The sequence below is a fragment of the Gobio gobio genome, assembly GCF_949357685.1.
Source record: "Gobio gobio genome assembly, chromosome: 16".
NCBI lineage: Eukaryota > Metazoa > Chordata > Actinopteri > Cypriniformes > Gobionidae > Gobio > Gobio gobio.
The window spans coordinates 33,300,187-33,315,078 of record NC_137109.1 but is presented as its reverse complement, the minus strand read 5'-3'; the positions used below and the strand labels follow the sequence as shown (position 1 = coordinate 33,315,078).

General features: G+C 38.2%; 2 protein-coding genes across 2 annotated transcripts; both read right to left on the bottom strand.

Moving 5' to 3' along the window:
* Window positions 1-276: 276 nt before the first annotated feature.
* LOC307140023 (leukocyte cell-derived chemotaxin-2-like) lies at window positions 277-5,080 on the bottom strand (the record flags this gene model as incomplete). The annotated part of the gene is made up of 5 exons (XM_079839265.1): window positions 277-443; window positions 624-769; window positions 1,283-1,373; window positions 1,468-1,500; window positions 4,990-5,080. 5 exons carry the CDS (start codon window positions 5,078-5,080, stop codon window positions 277-279), a joined length of 528 nt encoding a protein of 175 aa, XP_079695391.1.
* A 3,572-nt stretch (window positions 5,081-8,652) lies between these two features.
* Window positions 8,653-11,740, bottom strand: LOC307139766 (leukocyte cell-derived chemotaxin-2-like). The gene is made up of 5 exons (XM_079838861.1): window positions 11,291-11,740; window positions 11,019-11,051; window positions 10,830-10,917; window positions 10,477-10,622; window positions 8,653-8,929 (listed from the first exon to the last, which is right to left on the bottom strand). Exons 1-5 carry the CDS (start codon window positions 11,328-11,330, stop codon window positions 8,763-8,765), a joined length of 474 nt encoding a protein of 157 aa, XP_079694987.1. The 5' UTR covers window positions 11,331-11,740; the 3' UTR covers window positions 8,653-8,762.
* Between the last annotated feature and the right edge of the window lie 3,152 nt (window positions 11,741-14,892).

Sequence of the window (14,892 nt, the reverse complement as noted above, 5' to 3'; positions counted from 1 at the left end):
ATAACAATAAATTAATTAACATATATTTTAGTTTTAAGTACACACAATATTAAGATAATGCAATGATGAACATTATGAAACATTATGACATTATAATTGACATTATTATGTCAACAGAACTCAAAAAAATAATGCTTTCAACCTAAAAGTTTTAATTAAAGCAATAAATGATTTTTAACTTGGAACTGAATTTGCAACAGGTCCCTTGAATTAGTTTTCAGAGTGATGGGAGACAATTTGAAGTGGTTTGATGGTTACAGGTGGTCATCAACTCCATCAGAAGTACTTGGTGGGATCTGATCTGTCACACATTTGAACGTGAACATGGGAAGGGATGCCAGGATAAACGCGCTGCATTGGGAGCATACGTCCAATTCTTTGCCCTTTCTTCAGGGTCCCAGAGTAACGGTCCGGCTTAACGTAGAATAGCTTGAGGCACAGACCTGCCGAACAAATCATGTGTGAGACCCAAGATTATGCTTTTGATGTATGAAATCTTATTCCTATATTATTATTATTAGAAGTAGTAGTATTTTATCAAGCAAGCATTTTTCAACAAACATGCCTCTAAACAATTTTTGCTACATTGCTATTCATGCTTTAAAATACATAACATTTGGTACCTTGTCCGCTCAAGTTAATGCCATCATTGATAGCATTGTTCTTAGAGTATGGTCTAGATATGCCGTTCAGCTTCAAATCAAATGGAGCATAAACTATGGCTCCATCAGTACACAGAATGTCAAGACCCAAATGTTTCCGACTCCCACTGCAGCACAAACACACATAATAAAAATAGTAATTCCTGTGACCAAAATTAAGTAGATGAGCTGTCAAATCTCAATATACATTAACTACACTGCATGCAACAAATCAAGATCTAACATCAGTGACATCAAACTTTGTTTTTGTGTGCCTTGTGACAATTGTACAGTGAATAATAGTATAAGTACACATTGACGGTGATGGTGAGTAAATGGTGATGGTGATGGATTTTAGTTATTTATTTTACTAATATGTTGTCTATCTTAACCCATTTGCCATAAAGGATGCAGAATAAAGTTATTTTGTAATGCTGGGATGTCAAATTTGTGTGGTAACGCACTCAAAACAAAGGAATGATATCAATGTGTCACCACACACCCTCCACTACAAATATGTTATCTGCTAAATGTGTCATCAATGACTTCTGGGAAGAGCTATAAAGCAAAGTCAGATAAAACAAAATGTGCTTGAGAAATAGAGCTTTATATACAGACAGTGAGAAGAAACATGAATTTACCGGCTGGCTCCATAGTGTCCACAGCCATACTTTCTATCACATCCTCTTTTACGGTTACTTAAGTTACCACTGCAGAGGGAGCCAAATTTCACTGTGAAGTAAAAAAACAACAACAATTAACTCATCTCTGTGTTGTCTTTATATTTGTCTGCATGTTTGTCTTTTTCTTCATTTACATTTCCTACCTCGACTAGCATCAACTCGAGAGCTGCAAATCACTGAAAAAGAGTCACACATTGAGACTTATTTACTAATTTACATAATTATTGTTTTTTGGAAAGTTTTTGCAATGTTTACTTTGCATGTTAATTTGCATGTTTGCTCTTTTCACAATGTTTTTAATGACACCACAAAACATAGTGAGCTTCATAAAATGTACAATGGTAACAATAAAACTTCATCTTATAATCATTCTTGTTTAATATGTGGAATATATGAATGTAATTTAGCCTTAAACAGATTAATTGTACATTTTAGAATAAAACCATTTTCAAAATGATTTATGCTTAATTTATGCAATAGACTTCTTACATGTGCAATAGCTTTCTTACTCATAAGAAGCATTAACAAGTTTTAGAATAAAAATGAAGGCAGTATATGCTTTAAGTTAAATTGTAATTTCTCACCAGCCAAAAGCAGAAAACTGAAAAGGATGTAAAGTCTCATGATCCTACAAGCGTTTCTTTTCTTTTTTTTCCCCAGATGCTTTCTTCTCCGCTGTTGTCCTCAGTCTGTTTGTGGGTAAGGATGTAGTGAGGACTCAAATTAATTGGCTTTAGTAAGTGATAAAATAAAACAAAACAAAAACTATATCCCGAGAAGAAAATGCAGGATCCACCGGCACGGCTGGCTAGGTAGAGCGGCCTGGACACAGAAGGACAGGACTGGAAATGATCAGATCAGAATGATCAGACGAATAACAATAATGAACTGGCACCGGACTGAGAAAACAGGGAGAATAAATAGGGAAAAAGTGGGGCAAATGAACCAATAATCAGATAGCATAATCAGATAAGAAGGGCATGGTTTAGGCAATAGATGGGAGTGCACTTGGCACATAACCAAGACACGTTAGACACATTAAGACACATAAAACGTGATAAAACAAGAACATGCAGACAATGACTTGAGACAGCGCAGATGCCACGTGACAGTGACGAATGGCATCAAAGTACCACGAGAGCTTTGGAGCATTTAGAATCAGCGTATCGATTCAGCGGTTCGGAGCGCCAAAGTCACGTGACTTCGGCGGTTTGACACGCGATTCGAATCATGATTCGACTAACTGATTCGATACGCTCCGTAGCTTAATGAAGCAGTGTTTTGAAATCGGTTATCACTATATAAGTCGTTATTTAGTTTTTTTGGCGCACCAAAAATATTATCGTCGTTTTATAATATTAATATTGAACCACTGTACTCACATGAACTAATTTAAATATGTTTTTAGTACATTAATGGATCTTGAGAGTGTAAATTTCATTGCTGCCTATGGAGGCCTCACTGAGCCTTCGGATTTCAACAAAAATCTTAATTTGTGTTTCGATGATGAACGGAGGTAGCCTGGCGTGGCCATACTCAATTCTAGTCAGAATATGAGTCTGGTACCGCTCCATTGAGCTTTGATTATGGGGCGTGTTTCAACCGAGCCAGGAAAGACCTCAATTGGATAGACCCACAACCAATCAGAGCAACGGAGCGACGCGTAACGTTAGTTGTCAAATGTCAACAGAACTCAACTGCACTGTGTTACCAAGTCCGTGTTTTTCTCCATGTCCGCGGTTTGAAGCGACCCCAATTATGTGATTATATAAACCTAGGAATGCGAATTTTAGCAGGCAACCTTGCCAAAATAACATATTTTGCCAACCAAACGCCATTTTTTTCCGGAGAACCCCCCGGAAAGTTATTGTTTTGGGCTATAGTTTTGAATAGCAATTGTGCGCGACATTGCAAAAACACTTGGCAACCCTGTCTGCACGCACGCTGGATTAAGTAACGTTACAAGAAAAAGATGAGTGTAAACGATCTTTGCCAGTAATAAAATAATTTAAGGATACACAGAGTACTTACCAACACGATCATCGTTTCTGAGAGAACTAGTGAAGGTGAATGCATATACGAACAAGTTCTCCGTTTAGGATAAGAGCAAATTCAACCCAAGAGCCTTCGATGACGTGGATGATTACGTTACTGTTGATCATCTGTCCATCATCGTCTAAAGCCCGCCCTGACAATTTCATTGGTCCGAACAGTTTCTGTTCGGGCATAATTACTCCTCTATGGAGCGAGTCCAGACCGAATTGCCCGAGCAAAAAATTTTGTGGGCGGGGCTAAATTCGGCTGGCATCCAGGCTAGAACGGAGGTCTTATGGGTGTGGAACGGCATTAGGGTGAGTAATACCTGATATTATTTTCATTTTTGGGTGAACTAACCCTTTAAGCAGTGCATAAAGTATTATATGACAATAATGTCTCTGAAACATCTGTGTATTGACAAATATTGCATTTATTTAACTTCAGCTGTGATAAAGTATGCAAACACAGCGCAAGTGTCACTGCGGGAAGCAGAAAGTGTCCGACTTCACGTCTCATTTTTGCAGCTCCTCCCCGCCTGCACGCGGCTACTCTCGCTGATCGGTTGCATCCAGCCACAGCCGATGTCGAACACACCTATCAACATGAATCCACACGGCCAGTGCTAAACACGAGCTATGTGCTACACAGCATGACAACACAAGAACATTTGGCCAATGAAACCTAGGGCCAGACCAAATAAACCCACTCATCCATAAGTACTAGTGTTTCTGTATCCCAAGTTAGTTCGAGGCTGGATCCTCTTAAGTGCGGAGAACTTTGTCTGCAGTAAACCCTCTGTCAACTGATTGAACTTCAACTTTGAACATGTTGGCCTTGTGGCTTTACTGTAATTCCCCTACACAGACTTATGCAGTGCACGCAACAGGAAGTAAGTGCTCAAGACTGTCCCAGTTCTTAAAAAAACTCTAAACCCACACTACCTCGAATACTGTTCTATGACTGTTTAATTCATGGGTGCATTATGTTCAGGAACTCACTTGGCCCGAAAGGAAAACATTCCACTGTAAGTTAAATTAATTAGATATTACATATAGTTTGGTAATAAAACATAAATTGTTGCACGTTTTATTAGTGCAAATATGAATTTTGAAACTACTTTATCACTTAATTAGATGCAACACTATTGGTAAATTGTGTCGTCTCTTACATAGGGACCACTGAACAAACATTTAAAAGTTTATTTTAAAAGGTACACTATGTAACTTTTTTGTTCAAAATTAACTCAATACAGTCAATACATCATCAATCCTTCTTCTAAAATGTTGTTTTGTCCTACCCTGATTCACTATGGTAAGCCTGTTATAAGTGTTTATATTTGAGAACTGTCGGGATGGTTTCCACAGGAAATCACGTACCTACATTACTCACCCATGCGTGTCTCGTCATGTCTGTAAATAGAGAAAAGTTGCTCCGACTACTTTGACGCATGTATGGTGATGGTGTGGCATAGGTTAGTTTACATGGAACATGCTAAATCTTGAACCTCTGGGGAATCACCTGTTTTAAAACAACGCAGAACAGAGGAGAGTCTGAAAGAGAAAAAGAGAATGGGGTAGGGGTGGGGGTAGGGGTGAGTAGTGGCTTTTGGGACATCCTCATGGCTGAACCGAATTCTAGGGCCTTGATTGGGTGAGCCTGCAGCTTTGAGACGGTCATGGGCGTGGCTAGGAAAGTGGGTGGCTCTGGGTTGGCCTTCATGGCCGTTTGCCAATTTGCCGGCCAAATAACCTTTATGGAACTGCTTATTTAGGCCAGACATATTAGTAAGGTTCATTCATGTCAGGTGTTGGACTTTAATCCCCACTTTTCTTAGCAAGCTTTATGGACAAGCTTTATGGAATAGGCCCCAGCTGGGGCAAATAACCCAATAATCAGATAACAAGAAGGGCAGGGTTGAGACAATTGAGAACACGTGACACATACAAACAAACACAACTAAAGCCACGTGTTTACACAAAAACGTGATAAAGAGCAAGCATATGAGTTCTCACAGACTGCACGTACCCTGCCTTTAACCATCTGAGGTTCTTCGTTTTCCAGTCACACTCAGGACCTTCGGGTCAAAAAGGACCCGACCACTGAAATATTTTTTTTTTTTTTCAGGAAAATCAATTAAATGTATTTTTGTTCAATAATATTTTTTCTTTCTTTTTTTGTGTTTTGCGATAATTTTATGATAATAATGAATATTTATGCAATAATTATGATAAATTTTTTCACATTGAATATAATAGAACATATTATATATATATACACTCACCTAAAGGATTATTGGGTGCTTGAGCCCCTGCCCTTTTTCAAAATGAATCAAAAGTGCCCCTCTCAGACAAATATCACTGATAACATCGTGGTCAGTAAAACGAAATAAATGTGATTATTATAACATGACAATGTATACAATAGTAACGAACGGCTCAAAAGTCGGACAATTTCTGTTGAGGCGTTGCCATAACGCGTTGCTATGGGTTGCGTGCGTTTTGATTGACTGCTGATTTTCCACTGTTCGGAAACGGCTCTCGAGCCAAATATGGTCCTTTCAGAGAGTGTGTGGCCTTACGAGAAAAAATAAACCAAAATTGTTTTTTTTTCATCCATAATCAGCTAATGTGTTGATTTAATTACAAGTCTATATATTAACTATATATTTTAAAGTATTACACAATTCACCAATGCCCGTTTGTCATGTATATACACCAACCAATCATGATCTGGCAAAGCAAGTTCAAATTCCATTGGGCGATGTGGAGCGGTAATTTTCTGTTCTTATTCATAAATCGGCTGAAAATTACATGGACAGACGAACTAACGTTTGTGGAACGATTTCCTGCGGTTTGTCTCATTTTATAAATTGCTTAACTGACAAAATGGATTTTAACAGACAACAAACAAATCCCTGCACAAAACCATGCAGCAGCAGCAAAAGTCGCATTAATGGTAAGTAGTGTTAAATTCACTTGTATGTATGTATATTGATACACCGTATACTATTTCATGAAACTTATCAAAGTTAACAAAACCCAAGTGCCACCGGCACCTACAGGCTATTATGTGAAGTGTAGGCTGGCGAAATGGTTACATGAAAGGACTTTATTATATGAATATTTTTTTATATTATGCAGCATTATGAAAGAAGTCTCTTATGTTCATCAAGCCTGCATTTATTTGATAAAAAACAGCAATATTGCGAAATATTATTAAAATAATGGTTTTCTATTTTAATATAATTTATTCCTGTGATCACAGCTGGATTTTCAGCATCATTACTCCACTCTTCAGTGTCACATGATCATTCAGAAATCATTCTAATATGAGGATTTAATGTCAATGATGGAAACTGTGATACTCTTTTCAAGATTCTTTGATTCATAAAAAGTTAAAAAGAACATAATGTAATAATATTTCACAATATTAGGCTACTTTTTTTTCTGTATTTTTGATTAAATAAATGCAGGCTTGATGAGCATATGGATATATATATATATATATATATATATATATATATATATATATATATATATATATATATATATATATATATATATATATATATATATATATATATATATATATATATATATATATATATTACATATTGCCCCTTTTTTACATTTGAGCCCCTGCCCCTGAAGAACTCTCTGCACGGCCCTGCCAAAGATGCTCTATTGGGTTGAGATCAGGTGACTGTGGGGGCCATTTTAGTACAGTGAACTCATGTTCAAGAAACCAATTTGAAATGATTCGAGCTTTGTGACATGGTGCATTATCCTGCTGGAAGTAGCCATCAGAGGATGGGTACATGGTGGTCATAAAGGGATGGTCAGAAACAATGCTCAGGTAGGCCGTGGCATTTAAACGATGCCCAATTGGCATTAAGGGGCCTAAAGTGTGCCAAGAAAACATCCCCCACACCATTACACCACCAACACCAGCCTGCACAGTGGTAACAAGGCATGATGGATCCATGTTCTCATTCTGTTTACGCCAAATTCTGACTCTACCTGACTGACTCATCAGACCAGGCAACATTTTACCAGGCAAATTGTAGCGTCTTTATTCCTATTTGTAGTGGAGATGAGTGGTACCCGGTGGGGTCTTCTGCTGTTGTAGCCCATCCACCTCAAGGTTGTGCATGTTGTGGCTTCACAAATGCTTTGCTGCATACCTCGGTTGTAACGAGTGGTTATTTCAGTCAAAGTTGCTCTTCTATCAGCTTGAATCAGTCGGCCCATTCTCTTCTGACCTCTAGCATCAACAAGGCATTTTCACCCACAGGACTGCCACATACTGGATGTTTTTCCCTTTTCACACCATTCTTTGTAAACCCTAGAAATGGATGTGCGTGAAAATCCCAGTAACTGAGCAGATTGTGAAATACTCAGACCGGCCCGTCTGGCACCAACAACCATGCCACGCTCAGAATTGCTTAAATCACCTTTCTTTCCCATTCTGACATTCAGTTTGGAGTTTAGTAGATTGTCTTGACCAGGACCACACCCCTAAATGCATTGAAGCAACTGCCATGTGATTGGTTGATTAGATAATTGCATTAATGAGAAATTGAACAGGTGTTCCTAATAATCCTTTAGGTGAGTGTGTATATATATATATATATATATATATATATATATATATATATATATATATATATATATATATATATATATATATATATATATATATATATATATATATATATATATATATGCTGTGCGTGTGCGTTAGTGTGTGTGTGTGTGTGTGTGTGAGTCTATTTTGCAACCTTGATGGCTTACAGTCACATGCTTTCATTGCTGTGCACTTTATTTCTTACATTGATGAAAAATAGCTTTTAATTCACACTTTTCACAAAATTAGCTTTTGCAATGACACACGTTCCTTTGTGTGTGCGTGTGTTTTTGTGTGTATAAGTGCGTGTGTGTGTGTGTGTGAGTGTATTTGTCTGTTTTGCACTCTTTATGTTCACTGTTGTGTGCTTTTTTCTACATTGTGGCTGATTTGTAGATTGTATGCACAAAAAAACTCTGTATTTTCATATTTTTGCCAATTTCCCATTAATTTCCTATGGGGGTCATTTTTGACCCGAAGACCCTGAGTGTGACTATTTTTTTTTACGACCACTTAGACTTTTCAAATCCTGTCCCCATTTTTTTGTGTATTCATATACCAAGTACCAATAAAGTCACCAAGTTTCATACCATTCCGATGAAGCTAAAATTTGGGTCAGAAATGACCGAAGAGCCCTAGAGGGTTAAGACATTAAACACTGAGATAGTCTTCAAAACTTTATTGGTAGATTGCAACGTGCTGGGCACCAGCATAAAGAAATAAAGCTGATATAAATGGCAAAAGATTTTTCTTTTGGTCATCAACTCCATCTGCATCAGAAATATGGGGTGGGATCTGATTTGTCACACATTTGAACGTGAACATGGGAGGTGATGCCAGGATAAACGCTCTGCATTGGGAGCAGACTTCCGATCTTCTGCCCTTTCTTCAGGGTCCCAGAGTAACGGTCCGGCTTAATGTAGAACAACTTGAAGCAGAGACCTGCCAAACAGATACAAGATTATTGTGAGACTATGCTTTGGATATATGAAATTCCACATGTCCTATATTTTTATTAGTAGTAGTATTTTATCAAGCAAGCATGCTATTTTTCAAACATGATATGACCTATAGCAGTGGTCGGCAACTGGCGGCCCGCGGGCAAACATTGGCCCGCCAGCAATTAGATTAGATTAGATTGATATTTTGATAGCGGCTGGTGCTGTCATGATAGTGTAAAGGAGGCCAGCAGCGACAGTTGTGCAGGTAAACTGCTGTGACTATAACAGTGACTGACACTAGAGGTCGCAGCCTTTAACCTCCTTGTTAGAGCATCTAACTCCCATGCAGAAAGGCCCGGGTTTCCGCACCGCTTGGAGCAGGCGGTGCAAACCGGAGAGATTACAACAACAACAGTTGCTAATAATCAATTTCTCTTTAGCGATTTTGCCTTCAAAAAAAGTATGAGAACGTTTTTGCAGCAATGTGTTTATTTTGGGAGTAATTGAGCTTTTAATTTGAAAAGTTCTGAAAGACATTCAAAAGAGTCTGTGGAATGGATCGCTGGACACGCCTCTAAAATAGCCATCATTAAATGTGTGGTATGATAAAACGAACAGTGAACCATTGAAACATTTGCTTATAACACCAACACGTGAACAAAAACAACTCAAATTCAGCTTCCTTTTTATCAAAAATATTGACAAGACAACCAGCAAAAAAAAGTGCCATGCTTTATCTCATGGTGCCGTCTGATATTATACTCTTTACAAACAGCGACAACTTCGTTGCAAATGAGACACACTGGCTTTGCATTCTCAAAATCAGGTAGGATGAACGCAGATGTCTTTCCATTCTTCTTTGTATGCCCTATTTTCGCTGCTGATTTTCCTCTTTAGACTCTTTGATAATGCCATTTTCTCTCACCGGCTAGCTTAAATGTTAACATCACTGCACACAACGTAATCGCGTACCTCTAGCAGGCAAACAATAAAAAAAAATACAGTTTACTACATGAGGATGACAAGGAATAATTCTGAGTGTAAAAGTAGGCTACGTCAAATAATTATTACGATAAGTTAGGCTCCATTGTGTAACAAGCAAATTAAAATACATTTATTATTCACAATATGGAGAGAGTAAATAAAACATAGTTCGTTAAGAGCATGACTCAAACATGCCATTAATGGGCTTATTCAAGTCCTCTTTTATTTTAATTATTTCGTTTTAGCAAGGCGGTCTGTGTTGCAAGTTGGTGAATGAAGATACTTAGGTTATGTGTCACCAATTTTTTACAGCTCAGAGTAACAGCTCACTACCAGTTGCAAAAGACATTGTAACAGTATGTCAACAGGCAATTCTAATTGCATTTTTTTCATCAATTAATTTATTAAATTATCCCTTGACTATGTTCTGGCCCGCCATCTAGGGGCAATTTTTTTTTTTGCCCGATGCCAGATTTACTTGCCGACCCCTGACCTATAGTCTATAAAATAAATGTGTACTACATTGATATTCATGCTTTAGAATATTTAACATTTGATACATACCTTCTCCACTCAAGGAAATGCCATCATTGATAGCATTGTTCTCTGTGTATGGTACAGCTTTGCCGTTCAGCTTCACATCAAATGGAGCATAAACTGTGGCTCCATCAGCACACACAATGTCAAGACCCATATGTTTCCGACTCCCACTGCAGCACAAACACGCATAATAAGAATAATCATCATTTACTCCCTGTGACCAAAGTTAAGTAAAATTTGTTTAAAGAAAACTTCTTCCCCTAGCAATACATGCAAACATTATGCAATAAATCAAGATCTGACATCAGTGACACCAAACTTTATTCAATTTCATAGAGCTTTATATACAAAGAAACATGACCAAAAACAGAATTTACCGGCCGGCTCCATATTGTCCACACCCATGTTTATCACATTCTCTTTTACGGTTACTTGAGTTACCACTGCAGAGGGAGCCAAATGTCACTGTGAAACAAAAAGATTTTTTAATTCAGTTACTTTATGCTTCCTGTCCGTCTTTATACTTGTCTACATGTTTGACTTTTTCATACATCTACATTTCATACCTTGACTAGCATCAACACGAGAGCTGCAAATCACTGAAAAAGAGACACAATGAGGCTTAATTTGCATAAATGCAGGTTTTTTTATTATTTTGCAAGGTTTACTTTGCATGTTAATTTGCATGTTAACTCTTTTTGCAGTGTTTTAATGACACAAAACATTAGTAAACCTCATCAAATTTAAAAATATGTTAACAGAAAAACTCACATCTTAACAGGCTACTCATGCTTGTTTGCAAAAATATGTGGCTTTAAGTTAAATTGTAATTTCTCACCAGCCAAAAGCAGAAAACCGAAATGGATGTAAAGTCTCATGATTCTGCAAGCGTTTGTTTTCAGATGTTTTCTTCTCCGCTGTCGTCCTCAGTCTGTTTGGTTCATTTAACTGTGAGTTTTTATATTTTGACTGGGGTCATGACTCATGAGGAAATTCTGCTTTCAGCACACATGCACAAATACACAAACACAATGCCAGGGCTCTCAAGTCTCACACACAAGATACACACACATTTCAACCCGTTCACACGCTCTCATGGCACACCTTGTATTTCTCATGCAGAGAAATTTCCAGGAGAACACCCACCAAGTTGTGCCACTATTAAAGGAATTAGGACCAATGTTCTGTTGATTTGTCCTACCGTGTCAGATTTCGCTACCTCCCATTAAAACAGGTAGCACAATTCGACAGCAAAAAATGCTAACTGTCATATTGTGCTACCAGCATCATATTCATGTGATTTGAGGCTTTATTAATATCCATACCTACCCCTACCCTATACCCTTATAAACTATGTAAATATTTTGGTTTTATTGATGTGCGCATGTGTAGTAAGCCCTGGTAGGACAATCTGATGGGAAATGTCAGGACACCGGCCAGCGAAATAGGCAAATACTAGGGGCGCCACCGCCACTCATCCGTCAGCACAGAGGGCACACTTTGACATGTCTGGATGTGCTGGAGCATTGGGCGTGAGACACACGCATCCCAGATAGCAAACAGTCATAACAAATGTTAAATCAACATTCAGATGTCAATATTAAGTCATTAAATCAACATCGAACTCTGATGTTGATTCTACATCAACACTGACCACATCACACTATTTAAGGTAAAAACGAATTAATTTTTTTAAATTTTTAATTAATTCTTATTTCATTATTTGTCCTCTTTAACCTATTTACAGTTCATGGTCCTCGGATGTCTGAATGGTTTGTCGTCCAGTCCCTCCTGCCCGGCCTGGCGCATAGCGCAGCCACTTTTGCACAGCCTGGGCAAAAGTAAATTGGGTGACGGTGGTTGTCCCCATCTGCTGTGTAAGAGCATCTAAAACAGAAAATACAAGCACAATGCACTAACGTTAGGTACTAGGTGCAGCAGCGTTGGTGCTGATGTTCACCAGCGGTCTGAAGAAATAGCGATGCTGTGTTAATAGATTTCACAACATACATCCTCCCCTAATGTATCTGCCTACTTAGTGTAGTGGAATAAACGGTGCCTTGAGTTTTTAATTCAACTTGTATGCGTGTTATCCAATCACATACTGTGTAGTGGGTATATAAACGGGGACTTTAAGGCACTGCGTGTGTGTCAGAACACCGTTGTGCGACCCAGCCTGTGGGCGGCCCTTTCTGGTTCCTCCCGCCTTCCGCTCTCAGGTACGTGTTGTAGGCTTAGTAATATTGAGATGTGTGGCTTGAGGTGACTTGCTAAATTATGTCGTTTATAGCGTCCTTTTGGACAATCGTTTGTGGGTTTGTTTCGTTTGTGGCAACTGCCTGGTTCAACATTCTCCCGCTGTATTTCCGTGCCTTATTGGCCTGACGTCTGTTTGTGTGCACGATCGGACTCGCAACTAAAGCAACATGAAGGTATGTGTTTTTGCTGCTATTCACGCATATCCATTAATGTGTTAAGTAATTGTACGTTCTAATTCACTTTAGGAGGAATAGTTGGGATCCATTGTGTTCAGTACAGCCTGTGGGGCAACATTCTTTGATGCTGCTGCTTTGTCTATGTTGGTTCTTCCGGTGGCTGAAATGACACTCCAACACGAGCTGCTTTGTCTTTGTTGGTTCTTCTGGTGACTGAAATTACTCTCCAGCGCGAGCTCGCTTGATCTACGTGTTCTGTGTTAAATCTGCTCTCGAGCGTGAGATGCTTGGTCTACGTGTTTCGTGTTAAACCTGCTCTGCAGCTGGCTGGTTAGTTTATGTGTCTGGCATTACTACACCTGGGGCCTGTACCATGATGGTAGTTTAACAAGGTTTAACAAGGTTACAGGATTAGTTTTGAGTTGACAAAACCAAACCAATCAATTCAGGCTTTGTTGGTCCCACTTTCTCTGTCAACTCAGGCTTTGATCCTGAGTTTAGGAGTTTAGCTGTGACATCAGTAGTGACCAGCCAATCACACGCTGTGGATCAGTGGAACTGAGATTCACTTCTCTCGAGAGAAGCAGCGAGATTCATTTCTCTCTTCTGCAGAATAATACATGATTGAAAAATATTAAGAATGTAAACAAATTTACACCGCAAGAAGAGAAGAGTTGTCTTTAAAAGAGTACAAAATATTCACTACGTCAATGCAAGTAAAAGTTATGAAGTTAGTTTAGTTGATATATAGAGAATTGAACATTTAAGCTCACATGTAGTAATTTTTATAGCTTTATTTATTGATTTTAAAGCTTATTTGTATGACCTTTATATAGGCTATTTATATTAATTTCAACTAAGTGTCTATTAATGACTGATTAACTAAAATTATACATTTGTAATTGATTAAGGGTATAATAATTACATAAATGATATCTAAATCATTCAAAATTATTATTTTAAATAAGCATTGCTAAAATCCATACGCTTTAGTTTTTAATAGCCATTTGCTATGTAGTGACCTTTAATTTGGAGTAGAAACAGGGGGAGTGACTTTATTGCATCAGGGGTGTGTCACTTTGCTCACAGCTGATTGGTCCAATTTCAGTTTGAGATATCTTATACAGAACATAACCTGCCCTGGAGCAGGTTAGCCGTGGAGCGTAAGTTACTATGGAGATGAACACTGCTAAAAGCCAAACGACTTTAATGGTACCTAAAGCCCAGGATTAGCACAAAGTAAACTTAAACATATCTGGCTAGCCAGCTAAACCGGCTTCATGGTATAGGCCCCTACTCTTCAGCATGTATTTGTTTTTATTTGCTGTTTTGTTATAATTGTTTTCCAATTTGTTTTTTTGTTTGGCATTTGTATGTTTAAGTGAAAGTGCTGTAATATCTAATTTTGGTGTTTTGAGTTTGAACCTCGTTAGAGGTGGTGTTTTCTTTTCTTTTGTGTATTTATGTTTTGTTATGCCTTTTCAGCTCATCTAGGTTAAACAGTATTATTTATCTTGTTTATTTTGAAAACTGTTTGGATTAATTTTGTCTTTTGTTGCAGGAGCCGAGGCTTCAGGGCAGGCCGCTAGAAGGCCCTTGTGTGCGGTGGTGGGAATTTGTCACAGAGTGCAGTGCATTTTGTGTCTGACCCGATGTGTGCGTGTGGTGTGATGAGACCTGTGCACAAGGTGGTAAGATTTTGATATAAAAGCTTGGTACTCACTAAACTAGCGCACCTGCCATTGGTAAGCCTCGGTCTCCTTTGCTCGGTTCCAGTCTCTCCTATGTGTGTCTATACTAATCTGGCCCTCAAGTATGTTAATGTTTTTATGATTACTGCTGAATATTGTATAAATAAACTTTTGTATTTTGTGGTATCCACGTCTCACGAACCTGTGTCCTTTTGGGTATGTGATTAACTCATAAGTACTAATATTTCCCTGGTCTTCAGGGTGGCGTATTCAGCTACATCTTAGAGTGTCTTTTCATACGAGCCCCCCCTACC